Consider the following 23,114-nt stretch of genomic DNA (forward strand, 5'->3'; position numbering starts at 1 on the left):
TTTTTCGAACAGTCATGGAAGAAAAATGCTCCGGCAGACCCCATTCCAAACTTGCGTGAATTATAGAGAAAATATTCGAGAAGTTTAGCGCATATTAATTTCGCTTTGAATAACTTTTCAGATGCACTATTCGAATGGTCGGACAACCGACTAGGGGGTATTCGAGTCACTATTCAAAATTTTAGTATGTTGCACTCCTTTTTTAGTGGAAGGTATGGATCCAACTTAGGCTCGTTGTTTCGCAAAACGAGTGCTCCATCCCAACATCATGTATACACAGATGGATCTAGCAGCAATAAAGCTAAACAGTGGAGTTACCGACGCAACTGGTATCATGAAGGTACACGACGAGGGTGGGCGTCTCCACCTTGCAAACCGCCAGCTGCGCGCCAGCAAAGAGAGGGGATGAGAAATCACCGGGTGAGGTGAGAAGAGCACAGTGAATGGTTCGATAAGGTGAAGCAGTAAAAGCTTTCACACAGAGGGATCCCCACACGCTACAGCCTTCAGTTCTAAATGTGGTTGTCAATGCGTTCTGCCCCCCCCCCCCCCCCTCTTTTTTTTTTTACCACAGCCAGAAATGCAGGTTTCGAGGGCTAATAGATGCATGTCGCAAAATACAAGTATTGGCCACTTTTGCCCTTGCACGTAAGGACAGTAAACATTTCAGTTACTCAACGCGACAGAAGAGTATGCATGTAGAAGCGTGGTCCGTATTATTCTGCCCACTACTGTAGGTACAATATGTTGAGTAACAAAGCGAAGCGCGCCAAAGAACTGCCGCTTGTCGCTTCGCTCAGGCTCTGTGTTTGTAGAAAATTTCGCCTATCACCCGGAGGCGCCTCGTGAGGCAGCCAATCGCAGAACGCTGGAGGTAGGTAACTTCTGACCTTTTTGCGAGTGAAGTTTGTTTTCCTAGTGCAGTTTGAGTGAAGAACCTGCAGACTCTGGCTTCGTCTGAGCCGTGCAAATGAGCGCATCGAGATAATTCAGTGAAAGCTTAGTAGGATAATGCAGGACAAGAATGGCTGTTGTGGCTAGATTTGGTTATTATCGAAATGTGCTGGAGAATCCACCTTTTGCAAGTCTCGGCGCCTGCAGTCTTGCACCACTGAGTTATGTCCCTTAGAAAGGCAAAGCATTACGAACATTTTCATTAGGGCTTTTATGTACTACTACATGCTGTTCAGTCTTATAAAGTGGATACTAGCATGGCTATACGTTCCTGGTGGTTGATCGAACGGCGAGCCGGCGGTAACAGAGTTAACAGTAAAAACGCACCCCTCTATCGTTGAGTCCCGTCACTTCGTGTAGGCGTACTAGCGGCAACGACTGTCATCGCCAAGAAGCATCGCATCATGATGTTTCAGCTTAACTGCACATCAACACATTGGGGCCGTATTCCATAACTTGGAATGTTCCCTTGGCCGGAGGTCAGAATGACGGCATCAGACGAAAGCAGCGAGCAGCCAGTCAGAGAAGTTACAAGATGGGGGTCCCTCCGTAAATGGTAGCCATTCCTATTCGCCTACCTGGCTTCTTCATGAAGCTAATTCTGAACAGAAGTGCGGTCGCTGATGAGCCAGTGACACTGTCGCCACTGATGCTTGAAAGCGGAGGCTTCGTCGACCAACCAATGCCAGAGGACCAAACGGATCCGAAATTCAAGATGAAAGCTTATAGAGGATTCCTTTTTCAAAAAGCACACTCACGTGTGTCGTGTTTTGCATGCATGCATCGATATTGATGCAGGCAATAATATTTCGTTTCTTTTATTACAAAAGGAAAGGCGTGCCACAGGGAGCACATTAGCGATTTTCTCTTCAAGGCGCCAGTGTTGACACTCTGGGTCAGCTTGAAATTGACGAGCACACGCTCGACGTAACGGTTATGTATTTTCTTAAACCAGATCGAAGACCACTCTGCGCACTGAGCCTATATACTACTACTGTCGCCTGATGCATGGCTGCAAAAGCGAAGACGTTAACATGGGCAAATTAGAAACGGGTGCTCGCACTGACGGAGCGTCGGAGTCGCTCCAACACGACGAACGCCCGGGAAAGCCTGCGGCAGTCTCGCCGCCGGTGGCCGCCTTGCGAAGCACGTCTCGGCCACAGGGACACAGCGGCGGGCCACCACAACGCCAGTGCTTCGTCTTGATTATGCGTAATCACGTCGGGCCGGTGGCGGCTCACGTCCGGCGCGGGATAAGCGAGTGAGGCGTCGCTGTGCGTGGGTTTCGCGTGTTGCCTCGCGAGCCGCGGCCACCGGAGACGCCGCGATCAGCAAAGCGCACCGACCGGAACAGGCCGGCCCCCAAGCGCGGCGAAAGAAAGAGTACCGTTCGATTGCTTTGTCGCTGTCCAGAGGCCGGCGCCGTGGACAATGCGCGCAGTCCGAGCCGCGCGCGTGTGTGCGCTAGCGTGGTAGGGCAGGCTTCTGCGTAGCAAACCGCTACGAGTCGGCCGACCATCCATCATGACGCTCTGAACGAGAGCGGCTGCATACGGAAGCAGTCGACAAAGGCCGGCCGTTTACGCGCTTGACCGACATCACATTGGAGGGCAGTGGCGCGGCGCGGCCGCTTCGAGAGAAGCCTCAGGAAACCGACGCGCATCCGAGACGCTCCTGGCCATTCTGCAGCCGGCTCTAAGGCGCCCCCGCCGGAGAAAGGTGAAACCCGCCGACCCTAACGTCGCCAATTGTTCGCCGCTGGGTGCTGCTCTTCCGCCTCGGGCGCACCAGCCTCCGCTTTCCGCCTGAGAATCCTCCTTCCACTTCTCCCCTTTTTGTTTTGTTCTTTTCAGTTTGGCCGCCCATAGGGTGAATCTGCAAAGCGCTCAAGCTGCGGTTCTGGCGGCTAGTGTCTCATGGCCCCGCTGTTGCCGATTCGCCGCTTGATTTTAGAGACGGCCGCAACCGATGGGGTGCGATGGGTCTTGCCACCGTATATTGTGCGCTGCTGCAGATCCTCCCAGCACTGCAAACGTGTCCGCTTTCCCGCTCTCGTCCTAGGCTGGAAGCCACGCAGCTGAGACGCCTTTCTTAGTTATAGAAAATGCTGGCTTCTCCAATGGGAACTCATCTCTGTAGATACGCCCAAAAGCGTGAGGACCGACTGACCTACGCTTTCGCAACTTTGTTGTGAGTTGCCTATAAGTAAATACCTTGTCCACTCCTGCGCCATCAGCGCCCATTAGCACTACTACTTGGCTTTGCGTCATTGTAAAGGTCTATGTACCCTGGAAACGAAGCTTTCATAGACGCCTATGGACTCCTCAGCGCCCCAGGGTGCTGGGGATCCAGTAAAAACCATGACGTTGAATGGCGACACGCTTACGTATGTAACTAACGCGAATTATTAAGTGGCATTTTTCTGGACCCCTTGTTGTATTTAAGCAAGCCAGAAACTCTTTCAAAGGGGCCAGACTCAGCATAATTCTTACTAAACATTTTTTCCCAAGTACTTTGCCGCCGAATACAGTAAGATACGACGTACAAAACGCTGGAGTAGCCGCCAAATTCGCATTATTGTGCCCGACATGTATGGCTGATATATATTCGTGATTTACTGCATCAACCATACAAATACAATAATAAAAGTACAGCAACAAAATTTACGACTCAGCCAGCACTAACTAATATACCTATATCAGCGGCCATACGTAAAGCAGCTTTCATTCACAAGGGCTCACGTTTGAAAGTTCAGCGATAAAAAATGTAGTGTGGCACCGGTTGTAAGTCAACACTGTCACAATGTGCAGAGGTGCATCGCTTCTTCGCAATGCCGTGACCTGAATTACATATATCGCCAAGCGCTTCGAAAGAAACGAGAAGCGTGTCACAACGGTGCAAGAAGGTGCTGATCGCACGCGGTACGAGAGAACGTCGGACCGACAAAACTGGGATGCAGCGGGGTATTAAATCTACTAAACAGCAATGACAGAGAACTAGTGTGCAAGACGAACACTTCGCAACCGGCACATTTTGAGACAGGCAAGCTAACTTTGTACCATTCCTGGGAGAACAGTGCAGACACCAGCGGTAAGAAACCACTTAGTTGCATGCTTCGCAAGCACCGCAACCAGACCTGCAAAGCCACGCATCCGTTGCAAGCACAGAGCCGGGGAGAAATAAGTGTGTGGCAATTACATTACAAAATTCAGCACAATTTTTTTAACAAAACATTTTATGTCAATCGCAAATTTAGGTATCGTATATTTAACCTTGTTTTGTAGGAGCGCAGCAGTCGAATTAGTAGTTTAATCAATTCTCTGCGTGGAGTGCGAAACAATAAAGAGAAGGGGGAAATTTTCAGCGCTTCGAATAACAATTATTTCACCTGACAGAAGATTTTTAAAGCGTATCAAACTATTATTTCAAGCGTAAGTAGAGGTAGAATTTTTTTCTCACCTGTTTATTGTTAAAAAAAAAAAAAAACACGTATTGGATGCCTTGCCAACAGTGAAAATTTAATTAACTATTGAAGTGATAAACGAGGAAACTCTGCAGGTGTACACGCTGACTATACAATGAGCTGGAGAAAATGTAATGTAGTTAATACTGAGGAAGCAAGCGAAACAAAGGCAAAAAATAAACAACAGAACATGAATGTTGATTACACCGGCTCCAACAATGAGCTGTTCTGTCAAATATTTCGCATTGACTGCATGTATCGTGGGTGATCCACTGCAAGCGATTGTATATTTTATATAAAGCATCCATGGAGAAAAGCGTTATCGTTGTTTGAATAGTAATCGAAGCCCCGATATGGAAATCAACAACACACTCCTAAAGTGGACCACGTTCATAGCTCAGGCCCCCTCAAGACTGAATGGACTCTCCTTTTGTTCTTGTAACTGCTCATATTTTTCGTTGTGACTCATATTTCGTTGTGCCAGCCAAATGGTACAGATTCTTATCTAGGCTTTGGAGGTCGCTGGCATTGCAAAATCTTCAGGTATTGTAGACTGGTACTACAGCTAGCCTACACCAGGTACTTCTGCTTCCAATCTCAGAGTTAGCTAAAACATCATGCACGGTATATACAATAGGTAAGCGTATACGTATACCTCGTTCGATATGGAATGTCGTGCGGGCGCTTTGAAACTAATTTCCATTTTTTGATTCACCAGTGCAGATGCTTCAGCAACAGTTCAACTGAGCACAGATAACAGCTATTGTACACAGTTTTCACTTCGTTCAAAATGTCATTTGTAAGGCTTTCTTGGTGTACGTAGCACCTTGGGCCAGTGTTTACACACTCTTGTATCCGCGCCAGCTGTTCGACACTATAGGGAATGATGCTCGAATAGCAAGTGGGGCTGGCTTCGTTTTCAATAGTCCCGCCGCGTATAATTTGGTGGCATTTTCATACCAATTCTGATTCTGTAGGCGATCAATTAGGGCATCAGCGACCTTTCCTTTACCTCACTTTATAGTTCCGAGGTACAGAATGTACGAAACCAAACGAAGGGCAGGAGCTAACGTCAAATACAAAACTGGGCAAACGTCCCACATATTTGAATGGAAGTACCAACTTCAGAGACAGCCATAAAATTATGGGGTTAAGCGTGACTTGAACCTAGCGATAAAGTGGAAGCAGGGGAGCGTTGCAGTGATATCCTCTGTAACACCGCCTTTACAATCCGCGTTTTTTTTTTCATAAGTTTTCTTTAAGTTACGTTATGGGGAAAGGAGGCGCCTTATACTTTTGGGTGGACGCCTTCAAATGGTGGACACCTACACGTAATCAGCTGTAGGTGTAGATGTTTTTTCTTGTAAATTGTAAACTGTTTTTATAAGAAAGGAAAGGCGCAGTATCTGTCAGACTTGAGGGAGAGGAGGAAGGTGGGAATGAAAGCGGAAAGAGCGAGAGACCCCGTAATGGAGGGCTACGGAGTAATTTCGGCCACCTGGGGGCCTTTAACGTGCGCTGACATCGAACAACACAGGGCTTCCTCTCCGTTTAAGTTACGTTTTGGAGGAAGAAAGGCGCAGTAAACTTTTGGGCGGACACCATGAAATCGTGGACACCCACACTTAATTAGGTCAAGGTCACTCGAAGGTCAGAAATAGTGCCGCGCGAAGACTGGCTTACCTAATGTAGTGAAGCTTTCGTTTCGATTGTAAATTGGTTTATAAAAAAGGAGAGGTGCCGCATTTGTCAAGGTCACTTGAAGGTCAGATTATCAGACACGAGAAGCATGGGTCTACCTAGAGTAGTGAAGCTTTCCCTTGAGTGGTGGCAGGGGTTATAAAACTGATTAAAACTTCGAAACTAAGTAATGTGAAAACGTTTTCTGAATGTTTCCAGAATGTTCATAACGTAAAAAAAAACCTTTTTTACTAAATAAATTGAGATTTAATTGTGTCCTCAAGCCTTGCACTGATGGGACGCGGACAGCCTTTGTGCACTAGCGATGATAGCAATCGTCGAAATATTTTGAGAAGGTGCGATGGCGGCCGTAAGGAGAACTTTGATATCGCTTCCGTGATTCTCTGCTTTTTCCGGGTTATTTTTTATTATCAATATTGTTTGCGCCTTGAGCTGTTCGGGGTCTTTACCTTCATTTGGAAACAACTTTTCTATAAGAAAATTTGAACTTTCGTGCTAATGCTTAAATTTTCCTGAAAACTCCTGAAGCTTCTCTTTTCCGTTCTGACCGAATTTTAGAATGGAAAACGAAAAGCTCCTCAGAATGGAACGTCACTGGTTGACACGCGCATAGGACCAAGGAAAATACAGTTTTAAATCAGTACGTCTCCAGCGTTTGTCTTTGAGCAAAGAAAAATTATATTTTGGCTTCAAGAAAAAAAAAATCACCTTTCTGGGACATATTACACTTGCGGCGTCTAACTTCCGCTTCTATTATTGAGCAGTGTTCTGATGCATGTCTTATACTCATTCAGGCGTTTTAGAAAGCTGTTTTTAAATAAAGTAGAACGCAGAAGGCAACCAGTCTAAAAAATAGAGAAAACCACAGCTCATGCTTGTTATACGCAAAAAGCAAAGGAAGCCAACCAAATATTGAAGCACATATGGATTTTATGATGTTGCATTTGCCGCGCAGAGTAGATTTAAGCGAGCCAAGTTGAAAAATCTCGCGTGAAACAAATTAACTTTTTGTTATTGAGTATTGATTAGAAAATCAATACTCAATAACAAAAAAATGAATTTAGAAAGTGCAGCGGTGGCGTAGCGGTAGAACATCCGCCTCGCATGCAAGAGGACCGGGGTTCAAATCCCGGTGCCGCGCGATTCTCCACCGGATGAAAAAAAAAATCCGCGTGTCGGTGGAATTGCATACACAGGTTTGGGGTGCGACCTGATGCCGGTGAACACCTCCGGCAACGCACTCCCTCACCAGAACAGGAGTTGGCCACCCTGGTGCAGTAATTGGCCACAACCTCCTATGATAAGCTCCATAAAACCCCGGCCCTCAGTCACCAGCGGCTGCGGGACAACTGACCACGGCGGCGGTCAGACCTGTGACGCAGCAGGGGGTGCTAAGAAAGCCTGGCTCCGCTGGACAGGCCGCCATTGGAAACTGACCCTGGCAACGTTTAATGCTAGAACCCTAGCTAGTGAAGCTAGTTTAGCAGTGCTGTTAGAGGAATTGGAGGGCATGAAATGGGATGTAATAGGGCTTAGTGAGTTTAGGAGGCCGAACGAGGCATATACTGTACTGAAGGATGGGCATGTACTGTGTTATCGAGGTTTACCAGAGAGGCGACAACTAGGAGTAGGTTTCCTTGTCAATAAGTATATAGCGGGCAATATAGATGAATTCTATAGTATTAACGAGAGGGTTGCAGGCATCGTAATTAGGCTTAACAAGCGGTATAAACTGAAGGTTGTACAGGCCTATGCACCTACTGTAGTTATGATGACCAGGCAGTTGAAAGCTTCTATGAAGATGTAGAATCGGCAATGCGAAAAGTAAAGACGCAGTTTACTGTACTAATGAGTGACTTCAATGCCAAGGTAGGGAAAAAACAAGCAGGAGACAAGGCAGTAGGTGACTATGGCATTGGTTCTAGGAATAGCAGGGGGGAGTTACTAGTTGAGTTTGCAGAGCGCAATAACTTACAAATCATGAATACCTTCTTCAGCAAACGGAAGAACCGGAAATGGACATGGAAAAGTCCTAAGGGAGAGACTAAAAATGAAATCGACTTCATAATGTGTTCAACCCCCGCCATTGTACAGGATGTAGAGGTAATCGGGAAAGTGCGATGCAGTGACCACAGGATGGTGTGGTCCCGAATTAGCCTAAATCTGAAGAAGGAACGCAACAGATTAGTAAGAAAGAAACCCATCAACGAATTAGCGGTGAGGGGGAGGGCAGAAGAGTTCAGGATCTCGCTACATAATAGGTATTCAGCTCTAACTGAGGATGGACATTACCCTAGAGGCAAGGAACAATAATTTCAGAGATATCATTACTGAGTGCACGGTAGAAGTAGGCGGTAGGATAGTTAGAGAGGATACCAGCAAGCTGTCTAAGGAGACAAAAGATTTGATTAAGAAAACGCCAGAGTATGAAAGCTTCCAATCCAACAGACCAGATCGAATTGGCCGAGATATCAAATCTAATCAAGTGGAGAAATATGGGAGAGGCCTTCGCCCTGCAGTGGGTATAATCAGGATGATGATGATGATGATTGATTGATTAGAAAAAAAAACAGCTAGGTTCAATTTCTTTTTCTTTTTGTTTTCTAGAACCCACGTGAGCCAGTTCGAATAGGCGGGAAAAACCGCTTTGAAGCTGCAACTGAATACGAAAAAAACTTGGTCCAGCACCCTGTTTGATTTATCTTCAAGCTCTGCATTTCATCCTCTCCCTGAGTGGTGATCTCTGCCAATGTGTGCTTGGTAGTGTTTACGTTGGGTTTACCATTAGACTACATCATCATTTAAAATTCTAGCTGAAAAAAAATTGTCTTGCTTTACCTACGGGCTATATGCGTTCGGATCCTTGAATCACATGGAATTCTTAAAATCAAAAGAAAAAAAAACATTGATTCGGTTTTATTTTAAGTCATAAAAATTATTTTGCAATACCTCAGCTCTGCTCTTTCCGAACCCTTGGTCTCGTTCTGACCTTAAATGTAAGAATTCTCTTCTTCTTCTTTTTCCTTCTTTTCTTTTTTTTTTTTTCGTTTTTCAGCCAGAACTACCGCCAACAAGCGCGCAAACGGAAGAGAGACAAGCGCGGTCTCTCTAGCAAATTTACTAGACCAGAAAAGGGCGACTTCGCGTCACGTGCATGCCCTCTGTCGGAATCGCACAAACGTTTGCGCACGCACGTTAGCACTCACGCGAGGACAGCACGAAAAGACGGCGCAATGGTGTCGGCGACTGTGAACATTAGGGACTCTCGACACGCGGTACGAACACTCCCATTCGTCGCATTGGCTTCACGGCAGTGCTACCTCTTATGCCGTGAAGTCAGCTTTAGCGAAAACTACAGCAAGCTACATGGGGAAAAAAGTAAAAAAGGCCTTTATAGAAAATTTTGTTTGCGAGGATGTTTGTCTGTGTAGCCTGATTTAGTTACTCCACACACACACACACACACACACACACACACACACACACACACACACACACACACACACACACACACACACACACACACACACACACACACACACACACACACACACACACACACACACACACACACACACACACCACACACACACACACACACACACACACACACACACACCACACACACACCACACACACACACCACACACACACACACACACACACACACACACACACACACACACACACACACACACACACACACACACACACACACACACACACACGCGCGCACGCACGCACGCACGCACGCACGCACGCACACACACACACACACACACACACACACACACACACACACACACACGCACGCACGCACGCACGCACGCACGCACGCACACACACACACACACACACACACACACACACACACACACACACACACACACACACACACACACACACACACACACACACACACACACACACACACACACACACGCGCGCGCGCGCACTTTCTGTAATTAATTAATGACTGACTGAGGTAACTTAAATTTTTGATCATATCGCTAGTGTAGCTAGCTGACAAATTTCTTTTAAAATATTCCTAAAACCAAACAACACAACTGTACCGATCTGCACTTTCTTGTAGCGTTACGCTATTGCAGAAATCTTCTCCAAACTGCGAACAGAAAACGCGCAACACTGGTGAACTGCAAGATTCATAATAGCAACGACTCGCGTGGTCGATGGTCCATTTTCATGCTGCGACAACGTGCAGTCGGCAGCACAAGTTTTCCACATGCTGGTAGAAACAGCGAAACCATCCAAGCCAGTATTCCGAAATACCTGCAGTTATGAGGGCACGTGCATGTTTTATTTCCTGGTATTTATAAGCTACTAAGTTACGTGAATCACTAAAGAATTAAATTTTTCCAGGGCACATACATTCATTAAACTTCTGCTGGCAACTTGCATCGAGCAGTTCAAAACTGCTCCAAAAGCCTGGGTACACTTTAATGCGCATGGTGCCCCGCCTCGCAAGTGGTCGGCCGATTTCCCCGTGCTGAAAGCGCGTAGGTAAGGGATAGACCGAATCCAGCATCATGCGCTCGGTTTATAATTATATAGCTTATCCCGTTTGTTCCCAAATGTGCGCAAGGTACAATCAAGCCGTTTATTTGTGTCAAAATACTTGCTCACAGACCTGGGCCCGCTTGCACAAAACAATCTTAAGACTGTCTTAGCTAAGTCCAGACTTAACTGGAGTCTAAAGAATAGGCCACTAACATGGCCGCTTAAGACTAGAGTCAAGACTGGGTTTCAGTCCTGACTTGAATAAGTCGCTTGTATGATTACGACTCTAGTGCTGTCTTGGTTAAGACACAAGGACGCCAGGTGTCTAAGTAGAGAAATTAGGGAAATACAGGGATGCGCTGGCACTGTCCCTGCTGTAAGATGTACACATTCCGTCAATTTTGCGTTGTGTAAAATCCGTGTCATTGCTTTTTGCGGCTTAAGATTGTGTTACGAGGAAAAATGCCCCAAGTGGTTGCTGAGGCCGTTCTGGGAAGCCACTCTGGTAAACATGAACCCGAAGCGTTCGACGTTCGGAAAACAAGCCGTCTTAAATAAGCTTGGTCTTTCTAAAGACACCATTTAAGTCTGGACTTAGCTCGGACTTTATAGTGCAAGCCGGCCCTGTTGTTCGCCGTGAACTGGTTTAAAAAGGGTATTATTGCCTATTGCTGCCCACGTGTTGCCGAAACGTACGTTCTTTCCTTTGCTCACCAAGGTCTATTGTTTGTAGTGTCCATTCAGTGCACAGACGCCAAGATCGTGGTGTACGTGAAGACGAGCCGGCCGTTCCACGGTCGCATTTACGCCATGGGGCGCAGCGAGACGTGCAACACGAGTGTCCGCAACAGCCAGGCTTTCCGACTGGACCTTTCGCTCACTGGACAAGACTGCAACACACAGTCGATGGTGCGTACGCATTCTGAAAGGCTCCATGCACAGGTGCGCTGTTGCGAACAGCATTCTGCATCAGACCCACGCTCTTTAACTGCCACTAAGCTTATGCTGCTTAGAAAGACATTGCAATAAGTTACACCCGTGCCCGCGGCTACAGCTGGCATGGTTCCGCAATCCAGCCACGTTAGCATGGTAATCTTCATAGTGCAGTCAAGGTAAACAAAAATTAAATAGAAATGCTGCTGTGGACGCCTGAGTGTTAATACGAAGCACTGACAGTTATCAAACTTTTAAACTTATATTTTCAGGCGCATACATTGTAAAGCACCTTGTCCTCTGTTAGGCGGCGTATTCGAAGCACGCGTTTCAAATAAATGCTCGACCGGCAGGCGACACACCTAAGATGTATTCGGCGGCCCTTGCGAAAAGACCCTTGACTCCCAGTTGCTCAAGCGTAGGAATGACGGTAACCTGGGATCATCTGCTGAGTCTTGTCTGTGGCGACTGCGCTTGCGCACATCAAATGATGGCGGAGTCTTCAGGGCGTAAGGTAAATGGTGGAAGAGGGCGCTGTCGTGTCCTGCCTCACAAAGTTTCTCAGCACAACCACTCCTACATTGTACTTGTAAATTTCATCATTGTCTTACTATCCCAAAAAAAGCCGATAAAGGAGCAGAATAAACGCTGACCTTCAGTTGACACGTTTTTTGTTTCTGAAGCAATATGTAACGTATCTATAAGGAAAACACGATCGTCAATTTTTTTTTGCCGAGGACAAAGCAGAAATAGCTAGTTATGATTGAAAAAAGAAAGAACGAAGGTCTAAAAGGCGTCACGACTGAAACCAAAATACCAAGAGAAACAAAGGCGTAGGAAAAAAAAAAAAGAAATGTCTTCTCATGACGCTGCCTTACCTTCCAAAGAGTTGTTCTTTGCCGCGTGCCTTCATCTAAACGCGTTGATGGGCTCTCAGCGCAGGATATTTATTTAAACGTTTTCTTCTTTGTTCCCAGGGTGGCGTCTACACGAACACGGTCGTGCTGCAGCATCACAACGTGGTGCTCACCAAAGCTGACAAGGTGTACAACGTACGCTGCACCTACGAGACTTCGTCCAAAAACATCTCGTTCGGCATGATGCCCGTGAGGTAGGCGACCCAGCGCGAGTTGCTGTCCGCAACCCCGCCCCTTTTTATCGGCGTCCTCTCAGCAGGCCCCTCGCGGTAACTGGAGCAGTGATCTCGATTTCAGAGACCCTGACACCACTCAAATAACGGCCTCGCCGGAGGCGCCGCTCCCCAAGATCGTCATCTTCGGCGTCGACGGAAGGGAAGCGTCCACCGTCAGGATCGGCGACCGGCTCACTTTCAGGATCGAAATACCCGAGACCAGTAAGTACGCTTAAAGTTAATTCGTAGTTAGGCATTTGGTGCTGTAGGAGACGCCGAACGCAGCCAGCTCGGATTGACTAGGGTAGAAAAAAAAAAAAAGAATCTAAAGATGATTTCGATACTTCCTAATTCGAAATTTGAGCACAGCTCGCTTAGCAGCAACGACAGAAAAAGCATTTACATCGGTTGCGTCGCTCGTTCTTGTTCTTCTTGAAGGGCAACGCTGTGAGTGTCGTGACCGGTGTTTAAAGCGTTTGGAATATTTTTCAACAGAACGTAAGGAGAGAGCGCGGTAGCGAAGAGTGACAGAAATAGAGAGAGAGAGCGAGGAGAGAGGGAGGGAAGGTTTAGATCTTTTGTTTATGCCGGCCTCGATGAGGCCCGCAGTCTTCCCGGCGGGGGCCGTCTCAGGTGTCCGATGAGGGAGCGGCGCGGAGCTCGTGGCTCCTCTGCTTCTTCTTCTGAGAAATCCTCTGGCTCGTGGTTCCCTTTCGCTCGGCCACACCGGCACCAACGACGATGTGGCTCTACCGCCGAAGGGGCGCATAAGAGCTGCGCTTTGAAAAATCACAATTCGTGTTATTTACTGCCGTCACACTGTAGCCACTCTTGCGCGAAAATGACGGTGGGTGACATACGACTAGGGACTTAACTATGTGACCACTCTCGGAGTTTATAACTGTGCAGTTTATAGTGAGATTTTACCTACGCGGTCCCCGAAAATCAGAGGGAAGCGCGCAGTAAATATCGAAGGACAGCTGCCATTCCCTGCCCCCATCGGATTACCTGCCACTGCATTAAACACGGCGGGCTGTAAAGACGCAATTGGGCTCAGCTCCTAAAGAAACTGTTTCTCAGCGGGTCGCCGAATGTATGTTGGTAACATTACAGCAGGGTTATTGTAGCGGGGAAGAAAGTTGTGATACAACTGTTAAGTGACGAAATCTAGGAGCACGACAAGAAGGAAGAACAATTTTACCGTCGTCTAAACGCCGCGATGAAAGCGAGCTCTTCCCCTCAGAACAGGTGTGCTGTGCGTAGCCTTTAGAAAAATGTCACTCATGGTGAAAAAACGTGGCGTTTGCATCAGTGCCGCTAAAGTGCTGCTTATGCATAACAACATTCTGGAGGAGCTCATGAAAGCATGACTTGAATTTAAATCCCGGGGTTATCCGTGAATTGCAGAGCACAGGCTCAGATATCCCGGTCGCACCTGTGCGCGGCGGAATGCGACCAGCGATAAAATGAGACGGCGTTCAGCCAGTATACTTCGCTGTGTGTGTGTGACTCGTTCTATTGGCACCTTTTTCGGCCAATATACGACGCCCTCCAAATTCCTTTCTCTCGGGGGCCGGTTTATACAGATCAAGAGGTCATGTTTACGAGGCCGTTAACCTCTTAAGTCGCACAACTGGCGCCATTTAAAAATCTGACGATTGAAAACGCAAAAAAAAAAAAAAAATCAAGACAGATTTTTATCTCTACAAAGTGTTTTTTTTTTTTTTGCATTTTCAATCGTCAGTCAGTTCTGTGTCAGTTTTGATTATTTATATTTCTAAAGATATATTCAAATGTGATATAGAACTGCTTTGCACAAAGCGAATAACTTTGTACGGCCTCATAAAACGAGTGTTTTTCCGCAGCAGCTGTACAAATGCAAGCGTACATTGGGCGCTATAAAGAGAAAAATTTGGCGCAAGACACTCGAAATGTAAAGTAAAGACGTTTTCAGTGTGTAGCCGCCCTTCCCTGTAAAGCAGTGACTGCGAAAGTGCTCAGTGAACACCCTCTGTTTTTCTTTTTTTTTTTTAAGCTCCCTACGGCATCTTCGCGCGGAGTTGCATCGCCATGGCGAAAGACGCGAGGAGCACGTTTGAAATCATCGATGAAAGGGGGTACGAGTGCTTCCTTTCATTCGCTTTGCTCTGCTCGCTTAGAGCGCCGTGTCAACCTCGCGTCGTGTCCTTCTTGCAGTTGTCCCGTGGACCCTACGATCTTCCCCGGCTTCATGCAGATCGACAGCAGCCTCCAAAGTTCTTACGAAGCATTCAGGTTCACCGAATCCTACGGCGTCATTTTCCAGTGCAACGTGAAGTACTGCGTCGGCAGGTGTGAACCGGTGAGTGTTTTCTTTTTTTTTTTTTTTTTTTTTTTGCGTGTACATAATATCTAGTAAACCCCCGGTCCCCAGTTCCCAGCGGCTGCTGAGCAACTGACCCCGGCTGCAGTCAGACATCTGACGCAGCGAATGGTGCTAAGAATTTCTGGCTCCGGAAAATTGGAAACTAACCATGGAAACGCTTAACGCTCGAACCCTAGTTCATCATCATTCGGAACATACTCCCTGCAGGGCGAAGGCCTCTCCCATATTCCTCCAATTAACCCGGTCCTGTGCTAGCTGCATCCACTTGACCCCTGCGAACTTCTTAACCTCATCCGCCCACCTAACTTTCTGCCGCTCCCTGCTACGCTTTCCTTCCCTTGGAATCCAGTTTGTTACCTAAGCGACCATCGGTTATCCTCTCTTCGCACTACATGTCCTGCCCATGCCCATTTCTTCTCCTTGATTTCCACTAGAATGTCATTAATTAACTCGAGCTATGCAAAAAAAAAAAAGTCAGTATGCATAAGACTAAGGTAATAATCAACAGCCTCAGTAAGGAAGAGCAGTTAACAATATGTAGCGAAGGACTGGAAGTGGTAGGCGAATATGCCGTCTTAGGACATGTAGTAACCGCAGAGTCAGACCAGGAAAGGGAAATAACCAGGAAAATAAGATTATGCTGCAGTGCATTGGGCAAGTGCACGCAGATTATGACTGGTAGCTTACTGGTATCGCTCAAAAGGCAAGTATACCGTGTGTGTGTGTGTGTGTGTGTGTGTGTGTGTGTGTGTGTGTGTGTGTGTGTGTGTGTGTGTGTGTGTGTGTGTGTGTGTGTGTGTGTGTGTGTGTGTGTGTGTGTGTGTGTGTGTGTGTGTGTGTGTGTGTGTGTGTGTGTGTGTGTGTGTGTGTGTGTTGTATAAAGGTCCAAAATTCCTACTCCCTGGGGCTAGATTCTCGGCTACAGTGAACACTAGGAAAGAGGCAAACTGCTTCAATTTGTCTAAAATTAACTAATTACGTTAATTAACTTTCTAAATTTTCGCTCTAGAGGGCATGTTGTATTCGCCGCTCGTCGTAGAGGACGAGCTCGTTCGGCATATAGCATAGCTGCGAAAACAAATTTTCTTTTAAAAAATTGCAGCGCGCGTTACAATGTCCCCAAATGTCACCTTGATGGACAATTTGACATACTAGCACAGCGCTTGTGGAGTAGATCGCTCCACCCAAAGATTTCGTCACTCTGCCGGCATCACGTGAAAGCCAGGCGGGCACGCGGCGATTCGTTGTCAGCCATGTTTGTCAGTTTGGTTTCGGCCGTGGCCACGCTCAATGCACGCAGTCACTGCGCTTGCAGCCCGGCCTTAAAGCGCGCATTGTCCGAGCGATCTACGCCGGGTGCGTCCCTGGCGCTTGTGTTCTTAGGTGAAACCGCCTAACAGGGTCACATTTGTTGGCCTTGTAACGCCCGCTACAATTTTTTTTTTAAGAAAATCGTTTATCTCGGCTGTACTATTTGGGCGACGAGCTCCAATTCTCAAAATGCAACGTTCACCCCGAAATGAAAATTTAGAAACTTAATTAACGTATTTAGTTAACGAACTAATTGAAGCATTCTACCTCTTCCCTTGTGTCCGCAGTAGCCCCCAATACAGCCTTAGGGCTTAAATTATTCTAAAGTCAGTTACCGCTTTTTTTATATTTTTGGACCTTCTAAAGAAAAAAAAAAACCGGTATAACAGTTGCTTCTCACTTGTACTCACATATAGGGCTAAAACATGGAGGCTAAAGGAAATGGTTATACTGAAGGCTCCGCCATCAGTATAACGGGTCCGCGAGCTATGGTCTCGCCCGACGAGTGAAAAACAAAGTCTTTCTTAAAAACGCCGGTTTATTCCGGATCAACATAAAAGTATTAAATATAAAAGAAAGAGCATTGGACAAAACTGCGCTGAAAACATGCCGTCGAAGTGCGCGAGAATGGACTATCAAGAACAAAACGGAACATGGGTCAGGGCTTTACCGCGGTAATACAAAACACACTGCGGCGCGAATAGGGCGAGCATGCAATAAGGCCATAGCGTTGACGACGGTACAAAAACATTGCTTCTCGATCGCGTGGCAGCACTCACTCTGACACTCTTAAGGCATTCTTGTAGACCCCGCTCCGTCGTCCGTGTACAGGGTGGTCTTAAATATGTGCGAACACTGCGAATAGCGTGGCCTCGCTCCGCGGTGCGTCAGCGCATCTGACGCGGCCGCGCATAGAAGCTAAGTAGCGCAAGCGCACAGGGGCTTGGAGGAGGTGCTTCGAGTGGTCGACTTCAGCATGGAATTGCACCGTGTTTCTTTACTGAGAAGCGCACCTAACTGTGTACTGGCAGCGGTCAAACGCGCCGAGATAGCGTTATCGCGGTTCACTCACAGCAGCGTTTGCTCAGTCCTATGGAAGGCTATCAATTGGCCTATTATACTAGCTTGAGCATGGCAATGCCTTATCCTCCGGTGAGGCAGATAAGCTCCTGCAAATGGGTTCTAAGCTAGTCTGCCTTAGTGAGTGGTACTCGGATGATTTGACAAAGTTCGTTCCATGACATCTTTATGTTCATCGTCTGACAATCGGCAAGATATCAATTTTAAATGTACGAAAGCCACTTTTTCCTTTGTTGCTTAATAATTATGCTGTTCCAGTGATAAAAATACTAGCAGTGTAAACACAGTGCGCTTTCACGCTGCGGCAGACGACACGAAGCACCGCCTCCGGGCCCTATGGCTAAGGGCAATAAATTGGATTACAAGGGAAGGAATGCGTGGCAGAGGGCGACACAAAGTTAGGTGGGCGGATGAGGTTAAGAAGCTCGCAAGGGTGAAGTGGATGCAGCTAGCACAGGACCAGGTTAGTTGGAGTAATATGGGAGAGACCTTCGCCCTGCAGTGGGTAGTCTGGCTGCTGCTGCTGCTGATTATGATGATGATGACTATCAGAGTAAAGTAACATATGCGAAAACAGGCTTCCTGCGAAGCGTTGCCGATACCTTAATTGCTTTTTGTTGAAAGACTAAATGTCTGAAATTAAGTTGATACGTTGAAGGGAAAACATCTACATATGATTCAGGTCATAGGCTGGTTTTAGTAAAGCGCAGTGTCATCGACGGCGTCTCAGCCAATCACAGGTGGCTTATTTGCAGATTTTTATGGGTAACTATAGCGTTTCGCAGATATAACTTTCATGATAAAGTCATAACATCTGACAATTGTTGAAAATAAAGAAGAAAACGAAAGTTATAATAATGAGAAACACTGTTCCCTAGCTAACTCTACTGCTTTGCATATAGGTTCGTCCTGTGTCGTTCCTTTCAGACTTATTTCCTACGGTAGCAGGTGCCCTTCAGTTTCTTGTGTAGTAACTCTTGATTATCGCTATTCATGATAGCAGTCCCAAGAAAGCTATATTGATGGTCAAGTGCAAATGACTCATAACGCATAAGACATGGACACAGCATAACGCTGTGTCCATGTCTTCATGACTTTGTACACCCCACTGATTTCAGCAACTCTTGTTTCTTCGATATTGTGTGTGCCTGAATCGACTCGCGGCGAATTGGAAATTGACATGCATTAGCTCCACTTTGTTAACAACGCAACGCCGTAAGCGTTAAAATGACCTATCCGGGAAAAACTTGTCTGTGCCGTTTCTCCCTTCGCTTCTACCGACGCAGAGTGTTTAAATTGCTCACCAGTTAACTTTTTATTTTCTTCCTTTAAACATAGCATGACCGCTCTATTTTTTCCACTCACACAATACAGGTGTTTGAGTACAAATGATGCAGAAGTGAACGTGCAGAAGTAGCAGAGGCATACCGTGGTCGTCATCACGCAGGTTGTCTGCACACACGGCCGGGAGAACATTGAGTCGTGGGGACGCCGAAAGCGGTCAGCCCGAAGCGGGAAGAGGACCTCCGAGGAAATGACGCTGAGCCAAGAGATTCTCGTCTTGGACATCGGTGACGAGCCAGCAGCTAGGTCCATGACCGAGAGGCCGCCATCAGTCAATGGTAAGCAAAATGCATCTGGTCCAACCGCCGCCTTGACCTCCTTGCGCTCTTACGCGAATTTGATCACGCGGAAACAGACAGGGCTCTCATATCAGCTCCGACATTTCATCAGCGGGCATCTCATGCTTGCGAAGCGGGCGATCTCGGCACTTTTCACTTCGGAAGGCCAACGTATCCATCGCTGCGCTGTTTCGCAGTGCCCCGCACTGCCTGCTGTGTATCGAACAAGCACTCTTGGGGCGAATTCGCGCAGCTCCGCGGACTTTTCGGCGCGCGAACTTTCCGCGAGCTCTACGACCCGAACATTGTTGTGGAGCTAATAACCCATCGCAACATGTTGCATTTCTCAAAAGTTAGTTCCGCGGTTCGCCAAATATGGAGCGCGGTATATATACGCCTAGCGTCAGCCGTCGGAGGCGGGCCGGGCCGGTCGCCGCAGACTTTTGCTGCCTCTTCGAGCCCGAGTGAAGTCTGCGCGCCTGGTTTTCTGCTCGTGCGCGTCCCGTGCCCCTAAAGTTGCGCCGAAAGAATGCTCAAGGGAATAAAAGTGCATGAAAGGGAAAATATCGCCACCGTTACAGCTCGCATGGGACGATCTCTTGTTCATATGCTCACTAAGTGTTTGCTGAGGAGTCGATGAGACCCAGTTGCGTTTTTACTGCAGGCTGATGGTGACAAGTGTTTGCCCAGTCAATATTCTTTATCGTTTGGTTATCATGCTAAATACTGGAAGTGCAGATTTTTTTTTGTGTGTGTGTGTTTTGAGGCAGTTGCGTCGGGCTTGCGGTTGACTAACGCATGCGCGAGCTTGTGAAAAGCCAGCGAAAATAACGCCGCGGAAAATAAAAAAATGTGGGGGTTTAAGCATGGCTTGAACCTAGTGATAAAGCGAAAGCTGTGAGTGTTGCACCGAATTTTTCTGCGGACAGCTTGATTTAATGTGAAGCTGTCACAAGGCTCGAACGAACCTTCTGTCCTAGCAACTCGCTGTTGTCGTTTCTCCTTCTTTTTCTTCTTCTTTCCGCCTCCAACTCCTGGCTCAGCTCTCGGTCTATACCACGTGACAGTTGCTAGGCAACGGTCGATGGCTTGAAAATCTAGCGCAGTGTAGCTTTTGCTCCAAAAGATGCACCTAATATGTGCAACCGATATAATTGCCGATATTCGTGGTTGATAATATACTGCTTTTTGTATTTGTACAAGCCTTCGGTTCCTATGAGCCACTTGGTAATCATGAAGGAAATCTGAAAGGTTGTAAAGATTACTTTAGCGGATGCGACGCTAGACCTCTCAATCGGTCAAGCGTCGCAGCCGCAAAATGTTAGCAAAATGATTTTGCTAGCTGCCCATATCGTAAAAAGCTAAATACTCAAATTCATTTCAACAGAGCAATTTGTTGCTTTTGAAAAGCGCGACCAGTCTGATAAAAAGCGCGCGATAGAACTCGATGAAAAAAATGTTTTGGTTAAACTAACCAGGGCAGCATTTTTTTTTTAATGTTTGCATTAGAAGACCTTTCGCATTCGCTCCGCATGGCATAGTATAGACAATGCTTACTGTACAGTCAGAAAGTGGGGAATAACACGATCTGCCGGGCTATTTGGCTGCGATCCATATGCATGCCAGCAGCGCGAGCACAATTCTTCCTAATTGTGTTCGTGCTGCTGATACATATACATAAAGAAAGTCGGGTACAATCCGACCCGCGATGTTACATCTCACGCACCATAATGAACTGAGTCCGGGGACACCGCCAAGAAGTTGTAAAGACATCTGTGCTTGCGACACTGAATATGAAGAGTGAAGATGACATATTACAATAGGCAAATACACCGTGATTCCAAATTTTCGTATTATTGACAAACATGAAGCCGCACTATAGTCGAGAGCGCTCACAAGTTCAAACATTCGAGCTTATTAAACAGCGCCTACAAGTCTGGCAGACTGTCAACATTTAAAAAATCTTGCAGACGAACGAATGGATAATTTCAAATCATAGTGTTGTTGATAATCCGCGATGCCCACCTTTCAAAGTCATTTTCAGGTGCGAGTTAACGGTGGGATGGCAATGATATCCGAGAGAGGCACTGGCAAGGATTTTTGTGGGCCTTCAGCCGTCACCTGCTTTTCAAAAGCCAGCCTTCCAAAAAGAATACAGAGTTATCCACTCACAGTTTGGCTCTGCGTCCTGAACGTGGCCTTTTCCCACCGACTTTTGTTCTCTCTCTCTCTCTGTAAAAGCGCGCTTACATCGAAATGCGGACGACCCGCCGCACATACACACAGAGTGCCACTCTCTAGCTGCGAACCATGAACGAGATGACCACGCCTGAAAACGAACAATAAATGACGTTCAGGAGGACAAAGATGGAAGAAAGCAAATAAGCACTTTTGTTTTAAAACTGAACACATTGCGAATAGCTTTATTTTACTCGTTGAACAGCCACGACCCGCACCTGTCGCTATTCACGAATCAACGCGTCGCCAGATCGCATGCAAGAGCGCGGGTTTGGCCTATCCGGCGTGCTTCTTTACGTCACAGAAGTTAATGTGAGCAATAATGCAATAATGCCTTCGGGCGCTACAGGACTCGGTAATAAATAAATAAATAAATAAATAAATAAATAAATAAATAAATAAATAAATAAATAAATAAATAAATAAATAAATAAATAAATAAATAAATAAATAAATAAATAAATAAATAAATAAATAAATAAATAAATAAATAAATTCGTGATTATCTATATATACGACACGACGCACGCCAGCCGCCTGTTGCCGGTATAGCTATATGAGTAGCGTCGCCGCTAATAAACAGCTGAAGTCATCTCGGTGCGTAGAATACCTTGCTTCATTTAAGAAAATGAAAACAGCTGGTTAAGTTTCACTAAAAAAGTAGGCGGATTTTCATACCTGAATGCAATAAAGGCTGTTAAATTAGATAAAGTGGCTTCCGTATTACTTTCAAAACAATCATTGTAGCTTCTAATGTTGTGCACTATATCACGCATATGCGTCGCGTAGTATTTAGCTTTTCGGAGCAACTTCACCGAACTGGCTGCTCAACACTGAGGGTAGGCTGTCATAATTACAGAGCAACTCAGGGACACGAGTGCATCCATGCTGCAGCAGAGATAAACCATCTGAAGTTGCTAAAATCTATCAAACCCTATAGCCGCGTATAAATTAGGGAACGGTATGCAGACAGACTAACAAGAAGATGTGAAGGAAAATTACCTTATAAAACCTACGTGGTGTTTTTTTTTTGTTGTTGTTTTGCAACAAATCGCAGAAAAAAACTGCAAGCGTGTCGAGAGGGGATCTGCGGATATATTGATGGCTATGGCACAAATTACAAAATGTGATAAAAATGCATCCGTAAACAACTTCCCGTTAAAAAAAAAAAAATGCGGTTATCCAGAATTTACGGGTGTGAGTGAAGAACGGTAGCTTTAAATTGTTTTGCACACACTGAGTGTAATGTAGCAGAACTGGCTTAGTAGACTAAACAATGTACGTGCAGTTGTGCGAAACACAAATAGCATTTCTAGGTTTAACCACTCATAAAACAGGCAGAAAGAACCAATGCATATTTCTTAAAACATTCTTGCATGCACTTGATGTGTACATCCAACGTAAACTATTTCTCACAATATTTCTTCTCGATGCAACCGCTTCAGAAAGTAAACGCTGACGCTTCGGCGCTTCACTTGTGTACTCAATGCTTGTACGACACATTCCATGCAGGACGCAACTTTCCCGGTGGGCCCTTCAGTGAATACGCCAGCAGACTTTATGAGAGCAATGCACCTTGTCAATTCTTGCACCGTTCTTTCATTTTTACACACATATTAGGATAAACGAGGCTAGCACGTTTTCCCAGCATATTTGTGAAGATACACTTGAAAAACTAAACACTTAGGTTGTTTGTCTCAGAGCAAGGTCACTGGGGAGAGAGCGTTATTGTTAGTGTCCCTTCGCCGACATGTTTGCGAATTGCGATGCGCCTGCAGTTTCATTAACGGTGCTTTA

At 46.3% G+C, this 23,114-nt stretch overlaps 1 protein-coding gene across 2 annotated transcripts in view; it reads left to right on the plus strand.

The window, feature by feature from the left end:
• Positions 1 to 23,114, plus strand: part of tyn (trynity) — a 62,859-nt gene that overhangs the window by 37,290 nt on the left and 2,455 nt on the right. Inside the window, exons 8-13 of one of the 2 annotated variants that reach the window (XM_084588831.1) lie at positions 11,370 to 11,545; positions 12,547 to 12,680; positions 12,769 to 12,923; positions 14,737 to 14,818; positions 14,898 to 15,042; positions 18,905 to 19,079. In XM_084588831.1, coding sequence (XP_084444957.1) covers positions 11,370 to 11,545; positions 12,547 to 12,680; positions 12,769 to 12,923; positions 14,737 to 14,818; positions 14,898 to 15,042; positions 18,905 to 19,079 — 867 coding nt within the window. The remainder of the gene's footprint in view (positions 1 to 11,369; positions 11,546 to 12,546; positions 12,681 to 12,768; positions 12,924 to 14,736; positions 14,819 to 14,897; positions 15,043 to 18,904; positions 19,080 to 23,114) is intronic. The other variant, XM_084588832.1, reaches the window with a different exon arrangement.

Source organism: Amblyomma maculatum, chromosome 1 (genome assembly GCF_055883805.1).
Source record: "Amblyomma maculatum isolate TAMU_Amacu chromosome 1, ASM5588380v1, whole genome shotgun sequence".
In the NCBI taxonomy this organism is placed as follows: domain Eukaryota; kingdom Metazoa; phylum Arthropoda; class Arachnida; order Ixodida; family Ixodidae; genus Amblyomma; species Amblyomma maculatum.